The 17,766-nt window shown below is 35.8% G+C and overlaps 1 protein-coding gene across 6 annotated transcripts in view; it reads right to left on the bottom strand.

The window, feature by feature from the left end:
• CEP120 (centrosomal protein 120) overlaps positions 1 to 17,766 on the bottom strand; it is a 78,788-nt gene that overhangs the window by 36,536 nt on the left and 24,486 nt on the right. For all 6 annotated transcript variants that reach the window (XM_027099195.1, XM_027099183.1, XM_027099179.1 and 3 more), the window contains 9 exons: positions 14,581 to 14,778; positions 12,673 to 12,900; positions 11,486 to 11,702; positions 9,866 to 10,043; positions 6,632 to 6,781; positions 5,652 to 5,834; positions 3,737 to 3,833; positions 3,480 to 3,632; positions 2,831 to 2,920 (listed from right to left, as the gene is read on the bottom strand). In XM_027099195.1, coding sequence (XP_026954996.1) covers positions 2,831 to 2,920; positions 3,480 to 3,632; positions 3,737 to 3,833; positions 5,652 to 5,834; positions 6,632 to 6,781; positions 9,866 to 10,043; positions 11,486 to 11,702; positions 12,673 to 12,900; positions 14,581 to 14,778 — 1,494 coding nt within the window. The remainder of the gene's footprint in view (positions 1 to 2,830; positions 2,921 to 3,479; positions 3,633 to 3,736; positions 3,834 to 5,651; positions 5,835 to 6,631; positions 6,782 to 9,865; positions 10,044 to 11,485; positions 11,703 to 12,672; positions 12,901 to 14,580; positions 14,779 to 17,766) is intronic.

The following is a 17,766-nucleotide window of genomic DNA, read 5'->3' as shown; positions in this document are numbered from 1 at the left end:
TCACCAACAAGTCTCCAGGTCCCAGGCCCCAACCTGATTTTCTCTTTACAAGCCCGCGCGTCCGGAGCCTGTGCTCCGCAAGGGGAGAGGCCACAACAGTGAGAGGTCTGCCTACTGCAAAAAAAAAAAAAAAAAAAAATGGTACCCAGATGTGATCTCACTAGTTCAGAGACTAAAGAATGTGCACTGCTAAAGACAGGTCAACAAATGTCTCCTAATTTTAACTCCATCTAAAATTGCATTTGCTATCTGAGGATCCTAGTCACACTGTTCATTATGTCAAAGAAAATCCCCAAGGTCTTTGTTTTTAAACTTGGAATAACTACACTTGGAATAACTACACCCATTGTCCAAGTGAATGTTTTACTCTGACTACAGAATGACATTTTTCTTTATTAAACTTTATTTTGATGATTTAGCTCAACATACCAACCAAGCAAGATCATTTATTAATTCTGTTAACTCTACCACTGATTTTTGGTTCATCTTTAAATTCTTAACCAAATCACTAATATAAGTGTGTCAAATTCTGAGTGCCACATGTAAAAAAGCCTTATAGAAAGACAGGTAAACAGGATGGGGAGGAAGTATTCAAACCACATGTTCGTCCTCTGGCAACCCAAACATCTTATCCATGTACCATCACAGATACGAAGTACTCCCAAATTTATATTGCAAACTCAACCCCCCCTCCAGAGTTGCAGACCTGTAAATCCAAATACCTGCTGAACATGCCAAGAGTCCCCATAAATATCAAACTCAAAACTATAAAACCTGAAAACATTCATTATCCTTTTATTTATTTATTTTTTTTTGCCGTACACGGGCGGGCCTCTCACTGTTGTGGCCTCTCCCGTTGCGAAGCACAGGCTCCGGACACGCAGGATGAGCGGCCATGGCTCACGGGCCCAGCCGCTCCGTGGCATGTGGGATCTTCCCAGACTGGGGCACAAATCCGTGTCCCCTGCATCAGCAGGCAGACTCTCAACCACTGCGCCACCAGGGAAGCCCTATCCTTTTAATTTAAACAAATATTTATTGTATACGTAGCAGATGCTGGGCAAAACAAAGTCATGTGGAATCCATACTCTGAGAGAAGACAAACTATAAACAAAGAAGTGAATATTTAATGTAATAGTAGGTAAATGCTACGAAGAAAATACAGCAGAATGAGGGGACAGTTAGTGCCTGGGGGCAGGGGAAGAGAACAGTATTTTGGATACAGTGGTCAGAGAAGGCCTTGCTCACATTTCTGAGCAGAAACCAGAAAGTATCTCTGAAAGAAAAGCAGTCTACAGATCCTGAGGAGAGAGGTGGCTTAGCATGTTTGAGGAAATACACAGAGGCCAAGATGGTTAGAATAGACTGTGTGAACAGAAGGCTGACAGAAGATGAGGTCACAGAGAAAGCGAGGGGACAGATTACAAAAGGCCTTGTAGGTCCTGGTAAGAACTTTGAGTTTTATTCTAAATGTGATGAGGAGTATGATGTGTTTTAAGGAGGAGGAGTACATAATCTGACTTCCTCTACTCTGGGCTGATATCTCAAGCTACAGGGGTCAGTAACGGAGGACAGGATACCAAGTTAAGAAGTAAATGCAGAGACTCCGCAGTGCCAATGCAGGGGGCACAGGTTTGATCCCGAGCGGGGAAGATCCCACATGCCGCACGGTGCGGCTGAAAATAATAATAATAAAAAAAATAAAAATAAATAAAGAAGTAAACGTAGTTATCTAGGAAAGAGATTGTGATTGCTTAAACTAGTAAAATAATATGAGAACGTTACAACAGTGTTTGTCCATTTCCTCACTTCCATACTTTGTGTTAGTTTCATCATATATTTTGCTTTTACATGTAAGCATCAACACTGAAAAACACATCAGTCACATTAAAAAATGGCTCAAAGATCAACTTGTCTTAAAAGCTAAATGTGCTGTATCATCTGAAGGCTTACTGTGATAAGATGCATACCGTAAGCCCTACAGCAATCACTAAAAAAAGAGATTGCTAATAAGGCAACTGTAGAAATAAAACGGAATCATAAAAAAAAAAGAAAAATTCAATGAATGCAAAAGAAAGCAGGAAAAGAGAGAAAACAAAGAATGTACGGGACAAATTGAAAACCAAGAGCAAGACAGATTTAAACCCAAGCACGTCAATAATTAAATATAAATGGCTGAAAAAAACTTTAAAGAATTTTCTAGTCCATACCCTGTCCTGTCTCTTGATCTAGTGTAGCAAACTACCCTGATTTATAGACATTTCATTAACCACTAATTTGAGAGTATTTTTACAGACTTGAATTTGGAATATTTTAGACAAGTCTAATTTTCAGGGTTGTTTTACTCAATACCTTGAGTATAAATAGATAAATATTAAATTTTGGCTTTCTGGATAAGATCAGATGGTCTCACGTTATCATTCTAAAAGATGTGACTTATAACATTTCATGATTCAATCTTTTAAAACAGCTTAAGAGTTTTTGGTCCTTTTTATTAACTAATAGATTATAATGTAATATTTATATATACTTAAATGTTCTATTTTCTTTTTAAATACAGAGATAGGCTTCTTCTCTAAAGTATTCACTTTCTATATTTATTCACTTTTTGAACAGGTAACACATTTGCAGGGTTCAAAATCTAAGGAGTACAAAACAACTTACAGTGAAAACCCTTCTTCCTATCCCTGACCCATTCATTCACTTTATCCAAGCCAATATATAACCACTATAATTAGTTATTCCTTCCAGAGATTTTCTTTAATGTATATAGAAGATACTATCATTAATATTCTTTCTTTCCTCCTTCGATTTTTATAAAAGTCATTACCTTTTTCTTTACTAGTGATTCCCTCTCTCGGTCCCTTTTCTTCCATTCCTCTGCAAGAGCTTGCATATGAGCCAGTTCTTTCTGCTTTAGCTGTCAAAGGAAGAAAAATAAAGTAAAAAAGAGAAACCCTAAATATTTCAAATAAATAAACCAGCTGTTTTCAGTTAAATAATTAATATTGATCATGATATATTTCTTTCAGACATTCCATTTTATTTAAAACAAAACAGAGGATGCCTGAGGTGAGTAATACCCATATGAGTATAATTCAGGACAGTATAAAGTTAACAGCTGTTTTCTACCTCTCTTGTTTAACAACTAATGATTCCAGCTTCCAGGAGGGTATGATAAATGAGATCTTGAAATTAAAAGAAACCTTCAAGTCCTTAACCTCTGAATTCTAACCTTCAGTGCTAATTTTGCCCACAAATCATGGAGAAAGTTTAGGAGAATCCTTTCTGAGTGGCTTCTGTGAAGCTGTCACATTTTGAGTAATTTTTAATTCTTCATTTTTTTAAAGAGTAAGGCATTCTTGAATTCAAAGAGACTAGACAGAGTACCCATGGAAAAGAGAGAAAAGCCTACTATGGAGAAGGGAAAATATACTAAATAGACAAAAAATCTTTTACGTTAACATTTAAAAAGTAACCTGATTTTCAAAAATGTCTTCCTGCATCTCTTTCCACATTTCTAGCTCAAGTGCTGCTTTGTACTCTAAGGTTTCACGAGGCTCTGTCTGGGTTTCTGAAGGACAAGGTGCTGGAGGAACAGAAGATGGCTTTTGTTGTACAGCAGATACACCCTAAGATATGAATGAAAGAAGCATACTAAAACAAACACACTCACGCATATATACACGTTAGGTCTGTTTTAAAGAATAATTTCATAAGATTCAATGACATATACCTGAGATGAATCAGAAACAAAAATCTCACGCATTTTCACTAGTCCGTAATCTTCTAAAGTCACTGTGTAAGAAAGATCTACTATCCTGTTATTTGACCTACAAATGAAATCAGAAATATTTTAAAACTCATGGAAACACTTTTATATTATTTCCTTTTACTTCCCCAATGCTAGAGCACTGAGTAGACAGCATGTCTTGCACCTGACACTTGCTGCTCAAAGTGCAACAGCTTCTGCAGACTTCAAGACCTTCTATATATGTGATATTATATGATCACAAACACAGTATGAAGTACATACTTACATTCACTACAAAATGACCTACAACAGTTACAGATTTGAAAAAACTGAACAGTATAAAAGAGAAATCTTAAATCTCACTGCCCACAGATAATCACTGCTAAAATTTCATTTCCTTCCTCTTTTTTAGATCTGTAGATACACATGTACTCATGCACATAAAATCATACAGTTTTGTCCTTTTTTCCCCATTTATCCTCCTGCATTTTCCTCCTGTGTAATGACAAACATTAATTAAAAATATAATTTTTAATGCCTGTAAAACACACTAATGAATTTATGTAGTAAAATTTTAAAAACTTAACAATTCCCCTACTCAATTATATATAGATTATTCTAGACTCTTTTTCTACTTTGCCTGGAATGAACAGCCTTGTTCATAAATCTTTTACTGGATATGAGCACTGCTTCAGGATTAAATCCTAGAAGTGGGATAATTATGTTACTTGTATTATAACGAATACCTTTCTGTATCACAGAACCTGAATGCAGCATTTACCATTAAATAAAAGGACAATGTTAGAGGAAAATAAAATTCTACCAACAAAAAAATGTGGCTTTGTTTAAATCAAACAAAGCTTTAATGAATGGATCCCACATGATTAGAACTCTTAATAACTTTTACGTTTTCTTCTTCTAATGTCAGATTTCAGAAGAAATGAATAAAATAAAATGAAGCGCTATCATCTCTGAAGTTTTCACTTAGGTAAATCTCTTAAAATGTCTGTCTACAGAGCAGGGCGATAAAAGTTATTCAAAGCAATCAGCATTAAAATAACTTCCAACAAGTAATGATTATCTTCATTACATTCTACTTACAATAAGAGAAAAGAATGCTGATTTTTAAAAGAATTTTCAGTTAACCAGAATAAGTGATTCTCTAAAAACCTGTTCCCAGATCTCCAAGTGAATAAAGGTCTACTAAACCCTTCACTCTCTGGAAGTGGCATGGATGAGGAAAAGTAACGGAAGAATTCCAATAATACTTCTACATCTCAGCTTTTTACTGGGCCTGATTTTCTTCTACAGTCTTACTATGCTTTAAAAATAAAGGCATGTGATATGTAAGGTTAAAGTCAATTTAAATTTCTATTGTTAAATATAAAAAGATAACATATTTGTTGAATGATTTTGTGTAAAATATGTGAACTCAAGTTTTTCACTGTGGCAGTGAATTTCAGGGCAAAAAAAGAATATTCATTTTTTAAAAGTGTCGAACGTTTGGAACGTTCTCCAAGTATATTTGAGGCAAAAGTTTAAATATTTTTCAAGTAGAAAAATTCAAAATAATGTAAAAATACATTATAAATTTGACCCTGAGTTACTAAGCTAAAAAAAACCAAACAAACTGATCCTGAACTTAAAATTATCAGTCTAAAGAGAGGAGAGAGAAATACTTACTCAACACTCTAAGTATAACAGTATTATGGTAGCACAGATTCACTCTGTGAGGATATAGTAGGTATCAGAAAGCTAAAGAGCAAACTGGGATATAACCCCCATAGGTCAAAGAAAAAAGATCAGAAAAAAAAAAAAATGACATGAAAGGATAAGGTTGTAGCTGGCTAAACAGAATAAAAAGCAAAGCTAAGACCAGCTCTAGGAAATGCATTACCCTTGTGCTGCTATAATAGGCACGCTTTCACTGAAAGTTTGTCGCCAACACTGTTCACCATTAGAACCTAAAAAGCGAGTTTTTTCTGAAGACAAGATGTTAGAAAGTTGGATTCTGGCAATTCCCAGAAGTAAATCTTTACTCATTTTATCCTTGTGCCATAATTCAACCAGCAATGGAATCCTAAAAGGAAAAGAGAAACATATGTTCATACCTATCAACTCTGAACTAAGGCTTTTCTATCAACTCTGAACTAAGGCTTTTCTGGACTAAAATTTTTGAATTCCTTTAATGTAGCCAAAGATGTTTTTGCTACCTGGAATGTAAAGGCTCAATTCCACAGGTAACAAACAGAAAATACTATTAGATTTTTTTACACCGCTTCCTGTGCAATAAAGAAAACCCTTCCGAACACTACTATTCCCACAAATGGTTACATAACGTTTAGTTACTCTTCATTCTTTCTTTTAAAATTCTTTTCAAATTGTGATACTCTGAGAAAGTAAAAAGACACTTCACAGATCTCATTTTTCGTCACAAATCCATTTCAGATGGCTGGATCAACATTTCCATTTTATATAGATGAAGAAACAGAAAAAGCAAATAATGCATTAGTCATTAAGTAAATCAATAATAAAAACTAAACAGTTTATTTATCATCACATATTATATTAGGAAAAAGCAAGATTACTTTTCAAGGTTCCTTCATTATTCATATATTGTTTTAAGAAAGTTGTAATATCCCAACTCAGGCAAACAAGATATGAAGATCTAAAAAGAGCCCTCGTAACCACATAAAACTTTATAGTGGAACCACAAGTGTCACAGATTTTAAATTTGTTTCTAGATTCGCAAATGCATAAGCAGCTATGGATGTAAAAATATAGGAATTCCTCTTGTTAATATGATACAAATTTTCAAGAGTTGATTTGAGAAAATAATATCATAATATAATATCATACACACCATGTATACATTACCTTAGGAAGGTATCCTGCAGCTGATGAGGCATAGTTGCAAAATCAAATGCACAGTAAGATTGGGGAAGAAAAACTTCCATGTTTTTCCGAACTTCTATAGGAGGATTAGTCATAATAGGAGCTGCACTTCCGAAGAAAGGATATGAGTACCTAGAATTTAAGAAAAACAAAATCCTATAGTTTACAAATTTAGTCTGTTAAAAAGTATAATATGAATATTAAATAAAAATTTTTTCATAGATAAATGGTACAAATACATTATGGTTTTAATCCTATCACCAACTTTAAAATTATACAAATATTTTCAGTGTTGATATAAAAATCACAGAAATTATAGAGAATTATAGAGAAAATTATAGAGAAAATGCATTATTTGCACAGCACTGGTTTCCAAAGTTCCTTTACAAGATCCTCTGGGGAAGGAGGAGTATACACTGGTATTTTGAAGGCAATACACCAAATAAGAAAGAGACAGTCACTTTGATACACTTCAAATAAGACAAAGATTCAGAAGTGAAAATGACTCCACTAAACAAAGACAGAGCTGCCATCTGTTAAGAGCTCCCTGAGGTACACAAATGTAGCAAATTAACATATTGTACACATTACATTCATACAATGTAATATGTCAAAAATATTTTTATAAAAAAATAAATACTAAAATGTGGGGGGGGGAAAAAAAAGAGTTCCTGAGGGCATGGGTCTTACCTTTTTCATCTTTGTGCTCCCAGAACAGTTTCTGTCATATAGTAAACTGTCAAGAAATGCTTGCTAAATTTAATTTCTAAACCGATTTTTCTTTATATAATAATGTCCTGATTTTGTATGAGCTAAAAAAACCCTTAGTCAACTCCAAAAGGATGCATTCATGGTATTTTGTCTCTGAATTGAGAAGCAAGCATGAAAGCAACTCAAATATACTACAGATGAATCAAAGAGTGGCATAACACTATTACTTTCTTTCATCATAAAAGTCACATCAGATTAAATAGAAGAATGTCTGACTACTGCTGAACTTATTTTGTACGTAAAGCCAAATAGAGATATTGTAATGCTCACTTAAATTTCATTTTATAATTTGTTATTCATTAATAAAACTAGACTTTAAACTCTACTAGTAGAAATTGCTTTTCCTACAAGAAGAATCCTGCTCATAAACTCAATTCCTACACAATTACATAAACTGAATTTAGGTCATCTCAGAGAGCTCATCCCCTAGAAATTTAACCCCCTACTACAGATGTAGTGATTTAAAAGGAAAAAAAAAAGCAAACACATTAAATTTTTTCTAATATCAGTTATTTCACAAATTCCATTAGACAATTGTACACTACAATTTCATATCAACACAGAGCATGATAACATAAAATCTATCAAACATAAAATGCCCAACATTTAAAAAAAAAGCCTTAAAATGAATCAAAGACAAGCAGTAGTCCTCAAGTGATTTCTATAGAGTATTAAGTGGATCATACCTATTTCCTCGGGGTAGTATATTCTTTCCCTTTTCTTTGTCAAGTGAACTAGTAGCCTCCCTCATGTACTGACATATTTCTGACTCTGTCGTCTTCACTAGATTGAGCTCTTTGTTTATATGCCCCATGCCCTAATACCGGACAAACTGCTGGCATAATGTAGGCACTTAATGATTAAACAAATGGCCCTATGGCAAGCAGGAAACACAAAACTAATATGTGCTTTCTAACTGGGCTTGTTCAAGGCTCCTCCCTCACAGCATCCAATCTCAGATCATCCCTGTGCTTCTGGCCAACATCATCTCTAAGTGTCCTAAGATCAGTTTCTCCAGTAGTAGCAGGAGAGAAAAAGGAACAGTTCTATGTTATATAAACCCTGTGAGAAAAGCTATGTCTATGGCAGAAAACTTTTTCCTGGCTTTCAATTTTTAAAAAAACATTTTAGTCATGATTCTCAGCCTCTAACATGAGGTAAAATGCAGAACTTAGGCTGTGAGGACAGACTTCCATTCTATGACTTCACCGTGTGAACTCAGTGCTGGGTCCCTTTGATTCTGTCCATTATTCACACCAAAGCTCAGAGGACTTTGGAAACAACTTGATAAGGAATCAAACAACTGAAAAATTAGATACAAGTAGGAGTTGATTTATGCATTTGAAAGACAGACATGCCTCAAATAACAGCAGGAAGCAATGAGAAGTTGCTGACATTCCTGGGAATGGCAATCCAAGATGATGGAAAGATTTTCTGATTTTCTCATTTTAATCAAATAAAGACCAAAAATTTTATTACAAATGCTAATGCTTATTCCAAAGTAATTTATGAGGACCTAAAGACTCCAAACTAAAACACATAATTATATTACATTTAATATATATATTAGCCACAAAGTCTATGGAAATGTAATATTATTAAAAACAAGCCATTATGGGGACTTCCCTGGTCCTAGGACTTCCCTGCATGGGACATGGGTTTGATCCATGGTCCGGGAAGATGCCACATGCCGCGGAGCAACTAAGCCCGTGTGCCACAACTCCTGAGCCTGTGCTAGAGCCCACGAGCCACAACTACTGGACCCCACATGCCACAACTACTGAAGCCCGCACACCTACAGCCTGTGCTCCACAAGAGAAGCCACCACAATGAGAAGCCCATGCACCGCAAAGAGTAGCCCCTGCTCACCACAACTAGACAAAGCCCAAGCTCAGCAACGAAGACCCAACGCAGCCCAAAATAAATAAATTTAAAAAAACAAAAAAAACAAGCCATTATGTAAAAGCCATTTAACTGACTGAAATATATATATTTCAATTCTCTAAACTGAACAGTGTGGACACTTCCAGTTCATTAGGTATGGTTTTTAGATTCATAGGTATAAAAGGTAGATATTAAGACTATAACCTCCCATTATAACACAGTTTTATAGAAAAATCAGACACTATACTCCCATTATTTTGACCTATGGCACCTTTTCTGGAAACAATACACTTTAAGTTCAAGAGTCACTATATTTTAAAAAGGAACATTAACAAATTATTATCAATACCTACAATTACTGGCAAGACTGTTACCTCTCATACTACCAATGCCACCTTTGATTAAGTTCAAAGTCATTAGGACATAATAGCCTTACACCCTTTTAGTCCACTGATTTAACAAATGTCATAACTTCTTTGGTGACATTTCTCCTCTGCAAACCCCAAACAGAGGAAAGGCATTTCTCCTCAGAAAATATTCTGAAACAAAATCAAATCATACCTTAATATACAGTTGACTGGAAAACCAACTTCCAAATCACGGATACTCCTTAAGTCTATTGAAAAGCAAAAATGATGTGATGTTGCAGGAACAGCAATTTTCTGTCCTGAAGCTGTTCCTGAAGCAATGGATGTAGTCACTGGCTGGGCCAGTAAAGCAGGTTCAGAAGAACTGACAGCTAAAATGAACATAAAAATTAAAAAAAAAATTCTGTTTGCTAACAATTTCTCTTAAGTTTATTCAGATAATTTAAAGATATCATCTCATTTACCTTCAAGCAAAGACTTGACTATCTGATTTTATAAACATATGAATTGAGGCATAAACTTCTTAAAGTGACTTGTCCAATATTATGTAGGCTTTAATTCCCATTATAGAACTGTGTAAAAAAAAGAGCTTACTCTCACTCTCAACATATATTGCAAAATATAAAAGCATACAGTACCAATGCGGTAATGTATGATAGCAGCCTGGCAGGCACTAATATTTCTAAGAGACAGGTGAATATAGCTTAGTATTTGAAGGGTTGTATTTGAGACTTATTGCAGATATAATTACATCACTTTTTAAAAAGTAGTTTGGTTAGGGTTTAAAAAGTAGTTTGTTAGACTATGTCTAACAAAAAACTAAAACTTAACAGAGAGACAAATATCATGATATTGCTTGTATGTGGAATCAAAAAATGGTACAAATGAACTTATTTACAAAACAGAAATAGAGTCACAGATGTAGAAAACAAACTTATGGTCACCAAGGGGGAAAGGGGAGGGGAAGGGATAAACTGGGAGATTGGGATTGACATAGACACACTACTATATATAAAATAGATAACTAATAAGGACCTACTGTATAGCACAGGGAACTCTACTCAATACTCTGTAATGGCCTGTATGGGAAAAGAATCTAAAAAAGAGTGGATATATGTATATGAATAACTGATTCACTTTGCTGTACACCTGAAACTAACACACGTTTGTAAATCAACTATACTCCAACAAAAATTAAAAACAAACAAAAACACTTGAAAAGACAGAGGTATCTAGTCCAATCCTATTATACACCAGAGATGTTTAATGAATGGCCCAAGTCCTATAGCTACTCAGTGACAGACCTATAACTTGCACCCGAACTTCTAACTCCTAATCCACCACTGCTCTTACAATTTATACTACTAAATTTAACTGTAGATTCTTACGTAACAGATAGAAAAATTTTATAAGACCAGATAAATATGCATTCTCAGACTGTCTCAACTTTAGGATCAAAAATGATTATTTTAAGTTTACTATAAGAGGCAGTTAGTATCTCTTTTCTCTAAAATTCCAGTGAAATTGAGATACTGAAGAGTTTGCTAACGATCTATTAGAAAGAACTATATTCTTTAATTTCTTTTGAATAAGCTACTATTTCTAGTATGAAAATAAATGAAAAATTCTCTTACTTTTTAGCAAATTCTATTATGAAGTTAAGTAAATTGCAATTACTTTAATCTGATTCTTTTTTTTACATTGGCTTTTTAAAAAACTCAATTTTTACTTAGCACCCATGAAAACTCGCACAGTCATTTATTAGATGGCTGAAAAATCTATACCTAAAAGATCTGTGAAAAGAATACCTTACCCTTTGGATTCGGTTTTGTGTCCTTATCATACTGTAAGCTTTCCACTTCACTTTCTGTTGCGTCGTCTCTTGTTGGAGGTGACTGACTGTGAGGTGGAACAGGGGACATGCGTGGAGACTTGGCCCCAGTGTGTGTCTTCTCCTTTGTGGGGGTGAAAACTGTCTTCTTTGAATGGTGTGGCTCATGTTCATTCTGGGTCTTTAATTCAATTAAAGACTAAAAACAATTTTTAAATAAAGTATAATTTGCAAAGAACTCTCCTTCATAATTAAGCAAAAATCGTGATGTTGTTTTTAAAAAATATTAGCTTCCTTTCCCAGTTTGGACATTCCTAGTCTATTTCTCTTCATAATTTGCAAATTTTCTTATAGCATCTAGGACCATAAAAAGGAAGATGAACAGGAAGGAAATATGATATCCAGAGCTCCGTATCAAAATGCATCCTAATGCATAAGAAGGGATATTCAGTAAAAGAAGTCAGGCATAGGTGTCCTTGGTAATGGTTATTCCTACCAAAGCAATACAAAGGAGGTCTATATTACTAGAAAACAAACAAAAAACCAAAAACCCAGAAGTCTAGTATGATTTTCTTCCTTTGCTCCACTATCCTCTAAAAATACATGCATATATGTCTTTTTAAACTCTCACTTCAGTTCAGCCTACATAAAAATCAGTTCTTTAAAAGAACCATGACACTAAAGTTGATTCTGGGGCTATATATAATCAAAAAACATATATGTTCAAATAAATGTCTCTATTGCCTAGAGACAATATGAGGACTATAAAATACTGAGCCAAAAACCTTATCTTAGCTAAGGCTGAGTCAACCAAAAAGGATCCATTAACGCAGATTACCAGAAACTGGGTCTAAAAATATTCTCTTCTACCGTAGTCCCTCTTCTGCCACAGTCACTGACTACGAGCTGCGGGTGTGGGGAATGGTTTTCACTACATGAAAAGACTGGACTGAAGGGCTCTGGACAGTGTCACCTATGAAATGCGGCAGAAGCCACAGCACTTTTCAGAAGGGTCTTTTTGGAGAGGAGGTTATCATATAATGAAGGCCACTACCTAAGAATAATAAATACTTTCTTATGCGGGGTAATGCTTCTGAAGCTCAACTTTTGTGACTAATCATGAACTACATCGAAGAAGCTGGAGGAGGGGAAGGAGGGTCACTACTTGCCTGGGCATCTAAGCCTTCTCTCTGCAGAGCCACAGACACTCCCACAGTGGGGGCTAGATCCACAGGAACAGGTGCAAGCTTTTGTTTGGCTCGGTTTGGAGGGTCCAGAATAAAAGCACCTTCAACTGTGACTGGGCGATGGTTGATTTCTGTACTACCCTTTTTCAGTAGTCCAGTTAAGGGTATTTCTGTACTTCCCAGTGACTGGTCTCCACAGCAGAGGTGGATCTAACATGACAGGGAAAATCAAAATCAGGCTTTATATTTTCTCCTTTATTCTAAACACACAAACTTAACAAAAAGTTATAAAGTGATCCATAGAAGGAAAACAGAATGCAGATTATCTTATTGACCTGCAGTGACTAAGGTACTCACACATGATTGTTAAAACTGTTGCTAAAGCACAAAATTTACCCAGAACTCAATAATAAAGTTATTAATTCTTTTCATTTTTCCTTTCAGTACTGTACCCTCCTATGTTATCACGTTCTCTTTTCTGTCTCTTTGGTGAGCTATGGTTACTTTAATATTTTACTATGCTATCTTACATATGCAAATTATATCATGAATATATGAATTTAAACGGAAAACAAATACATCAAGCATCTTTTCTATTTCCATTATAACACTAAACACAGTTCTTAAAAAATAAGTGAATGGGTCCAGCCCTATTTGGAAAATAAAGAACCTCAAATAATTCTGTTTTATTCACCCATAAAACACCATGAATGTTTCTTTCTCTCTTTTTTTTGCTTTTCAAACTTTATATATAAAACAGAGTGCTTAACAGTGAAAGGTAAAAGAGAATACCTCTGGGGTGGTGGAATGTACTGTTAATCACTGCTAGCTAATCAAAACTTAAACATTACCACCTTTTGCAACGACCAAAAAAAAAAGAAAGGCTGCTCCAGATATGTGTCACATAACTATTCTTTTCCCTTACTACATTGAAGCCACAGCAAACCTAGTATTCATATGAACAATGGATACTAGGTATTCACTGAGGCCCGCTTACCACAAAACAAAACAAAACAAAACTTTTAATTCTACTATCAGCAATGACCTATAACAGTCCTAATGTTATTAGGTGTGATATTTTTAATGGGCTGGAGAGAAAGGATTTTTATGACTTAAATGTCCATGAGAATCAAACTAATAAATAGTTTTGGTAAGGAATTTTATAAGATAAAATTCAAAGTGCTTTTTTCCTGCATTTCATTTTATATCATCTTCAACTTTCTAAATAAATACCTTGGATTTAGCAGAACCACCTCTAAAATTTAGTTCCACTAAAATTTCTTAATGCCTCTTTTCACTATCCACTCAAAACGCAAAGTCTAATGAATGATCACTTTACTATAAAAAAAAATGACTACCCCACCCTACTTCACCACCCATTTCAGTCTGATTAAAATTAATCATAACAAACAGAAAAGTAATTTTGGACTAGATAAGGTTCACTTTTAAATAAAGTCCAATATAAAACTGGTTTACAAAACTACCAAGTTCAAGAACAGGTTTTAGAAAGTTGTTTTATCTCTTTGATTTTAATAGCAATAAGGTGTATAAATTCTGAAATCTAGAGTGTGATCTGTGTGGTGACAGCTAATCTCCACTAACAATAATAAAACCTGCCTGGTGCCCGCAGCTTTAAGCTCCAGGTACAACTTTTTATTATAAATGACCGATAACTGATCTACCTCTTTCCACAGTAACAAAGTAAGGCGGTATATCTCCTAAAATTCTGAAGTAACTGTCATGCTGTGACTGTACAAGTCAGGATAATTCCTTAAAAATTAAAAGATGTGGCAGAAAGATGATATCCACTTCAGAAATAAGACAGAGTTTGGGTACCTCTTTAATGCTTAAAAAATCATCTCATAGGAAACAATTCTCTGCCATACCTACCTGTAGTTTAGACTGAAGAGCCAGGTAAACACGAAGAATTTCTATACTGCTACGTATTCGAACAGATGCTCTCTCTGGCTCAAAGTCTGGGTTGATCAAATCATTGAAGGGTTCATTTGTAACATCATTCCCCAGTAAAGAATAGTAAAAGAAAAACTCAGGCCGTCTTTCTGGAAGTTTCATGGTACATGGAATTAACTAAATATTTAAGAAAAAAAAGGATTATTATATTATAAACCACTAAACATCCTTAAAGATGTCTGACAACCTCCAAAAATATTTGCTAAAATGATTTTTTATTTCAAGCCTTAAATTAATAACTCAAAATTTCTAAATCTCTGCCAAATTACTACCAAATCACTAGTTTAATTTTTAAAGGTTTATCTTACACAAGCACAGAGACTAAAATATTTTTATACATTAATGTTGTTTTAAAGCTTATGTTTCATTCAACTAGTCGATGAAAACTCCATAAAAGTTCTTTTAGAAGAAAGTGGTCAAATATTTTACACTGAGCTTTCCTTATTTCCACATATCCTTACTCCACCATCCTCTCTGTAAATGAGAGAAGGTTTTTTAAAAATCTTAATCCAAGCTATTTACTATAACTTCTTTTGATGGGGAAAAAAAAAGCTTTGTAGCTACTCTTACAAAACTTGGAGACCTATAAATTAAGTTACAAAAGGCTGTCTTCCGCCCACTGTAAGGAGCTGCTGCAGGGGGAAAATGGAGCCCTTCACAAATGAAATGTTTACTGGGGGTGGAACAAGATGGCGGAGGAGGACATGAGCTCACCTCTTCTCAAGAATAACACCCAAAATCACAACTAACTGCTGAACAACCATCGACAAAAAAAAAGGTGGAACCTACCAAAAAAGATATCCTACATCCAAAGACAAACAAGAAGCCACAAGGAGATGGTAGGAGGGGCACAATCACGATAAAATCAAATCCCATACCTGCTGGGTGGGCAACCCACAAACTGCAAAATAATTATATCTCAGAGGTTCTCCCACTGGAATGAAAGTTTTGAGCCCCATATCACAATCCCCAGCCTGGGGGTCTGGAATCGGGAGGCAGAGCCTGCAAGGCATCTGGCATTGAAGGCCAGAGGGATTTGATCGCAGGAAATCCACAGGACCAGGGGAAACAGAAACTCCTCTCTTGGAGAGTGCACGCAAGGTCTTGTGTGCACCAGGAACCAGGGGAAAGAGCAGTGACCTCATAAGAACCTGGGCCAGACCTAATTGCTGGTATTGGAGGGTCTCCTGTAGAGGCAGGGGTTGGCTGTAGCTCACTACTGAGATAAAGACACTGGTGGTTGTATTTCTGGGGAGTACCCATTGGCATGAGCCCTCCTAGAAGCCACCATTTTCTCACCAAGACCTGGCCCCATCCAACAGCCTCTAGGCTCCAGTACTGGGATGCTTCAGGCCAAGCAACCAACACAGCCCCACCCATCAGCAGACAGGCTGCTTAAAGACTTCCTGAGCCCACAACTTCCCAATAAACACACCCCCTGACATGGCCCTGCCCACCAGAGGGACAAGACCCAAGTCCACCCACCGGTGGGTAGGAACAAGTCCTTCCCATCAGGAAGTCCGCACAAGCCACTAAGACCAGCCTCATCCACCAGGGGGCAGAGAGCAGAAGTCGTAAGAATTACAGCCCTGCAGTCTGCAGAATGGAAACCACAATCACAGAAAGACAGACAAAATGACATGACAGAGGAATATGTCCCAGACAAAGGAACAAGATAAAACCCCAAAAGAACAAGTAAGTGAAGTGGAGACAGGCAATCTACACGAAAAAGAATTCAGAGTAATGATAGGAAAGATGATCCAAGGTCTTGGAAAAAGAATGGAGCCACAGAAACACAAAAAATGTTTAACAAAGAGCTAGAAGTCTGAAGAACAAACTAACAGAGATGAACAATAAAATAACTGAAAAGAAAAATACACTAGTAGAAATCAATAGCAGAATAAACAAGGAAGAAGAACAGATAAGTGACCTGGAAGAAAGAATGGTGAAAATCACAACCACAGAGCAGAATAAAGAAAAAAGAATGAAAAGAAGCAAGGACACTCTCAGAGGCCTCTAGGACAACATTAAGAGCACCAACATTCGCAATGCAGTAAGTCCCTTACATACGAACTTTCAAGTTGCGAAATTTCAAAGATGCAAACATGCATCTGGTTCCAGCAAGGAACCAGAACCTGTGCCATCAATGTCAGGCATGAGTGAAACTGCGGCTTACCCTCCATCTATTGCTGATAATCCTTCAGATTTACCATCTCCCACCTCCTCTCCCTCCTCTAGTCAGTAACTCTTCTTGCCTGTTCACCTGATGCCAGCCCCTGTATGCCAGCTGTTGTACTGTACTACCATACATTTCAAGGTACTATACTGTAAGAGTAAAAATGTTTTCTTCTTATGTATTATTTGTGTGAAAAGTATTATAAACCTATTACAGTACAGTACTATACAGCTGATTGTGTTAGTTGGTTACCTAGGCTAACTTCATTGGACTTACGAACAAATAGTACTTACAAATGCACTCTCAGAACAGAACTCATTCGTATGTAGGTATAGGGGTCCCAGAAAAAGAGAGAAAGGACCTGAGAAAATATCTGAAGAGATAACTGAAAACTTCCCTAACATGGGAAAAGAAATAGTCACCCAAGTCCAGGATGTGCAGAGTCCCAGGCAAGACAAACCCAAGGAGGAACATGCAGAGAACATGTTAATCAAACTGACAATAATTAAAGACAAAGAGATAATATTAAAAGGAACAAGGGAAAAGCAACAAATAACATACACGGGAATCCCCATAAGGTTATCAGCTGATTTTTCAGCAGAAACTCTGCAGGCCAGAAGGGAGTGGCACAATATATTTCAAGTGATGAAAGGGCAAAACCTACAACCAATAATACTCTACCCAGCAAGGCTCTTGTTCAGATTTGATAGAGAAATCAAAAGCTTTACAGACATGCAGAAGCTAAGAGAATTCAGCACCACCAAACCAGCTTTACAACAAATCCTAAAGGAACTTCTCTAGGTAGAAAAGAAAAGGACACAACTACAAAAAAGAAAATTACAAATGGGAAGGCTCACCAGTAAAGGCAAACATAAAGTAAAGGTAGTAAATCATCCACACACAAATATGCTCAGAGGGGAACAGTAGGC

Source organism: Aethalodelphis obliquidens, unplaced genomic scaffold (assembly GCF_003676395.1).
Source record: "Aethalodelphis obliquidens isolate GAN/ISIS:26980383/991018 unplaced genomic scaffold, ASM367639v1 scaffold4, whole genome shotgun sequence".
Classification (NCBI taxonomy): Eukaryota; Metazoa; Chordata; class Mammalia; order Artiodactyla; family Delphinidae; genus Aethalodelphis; species Aethalodelphis obliquidens.
This window is presented reverse-complemented; position numbering and strand designations above follow the sequence as displayed.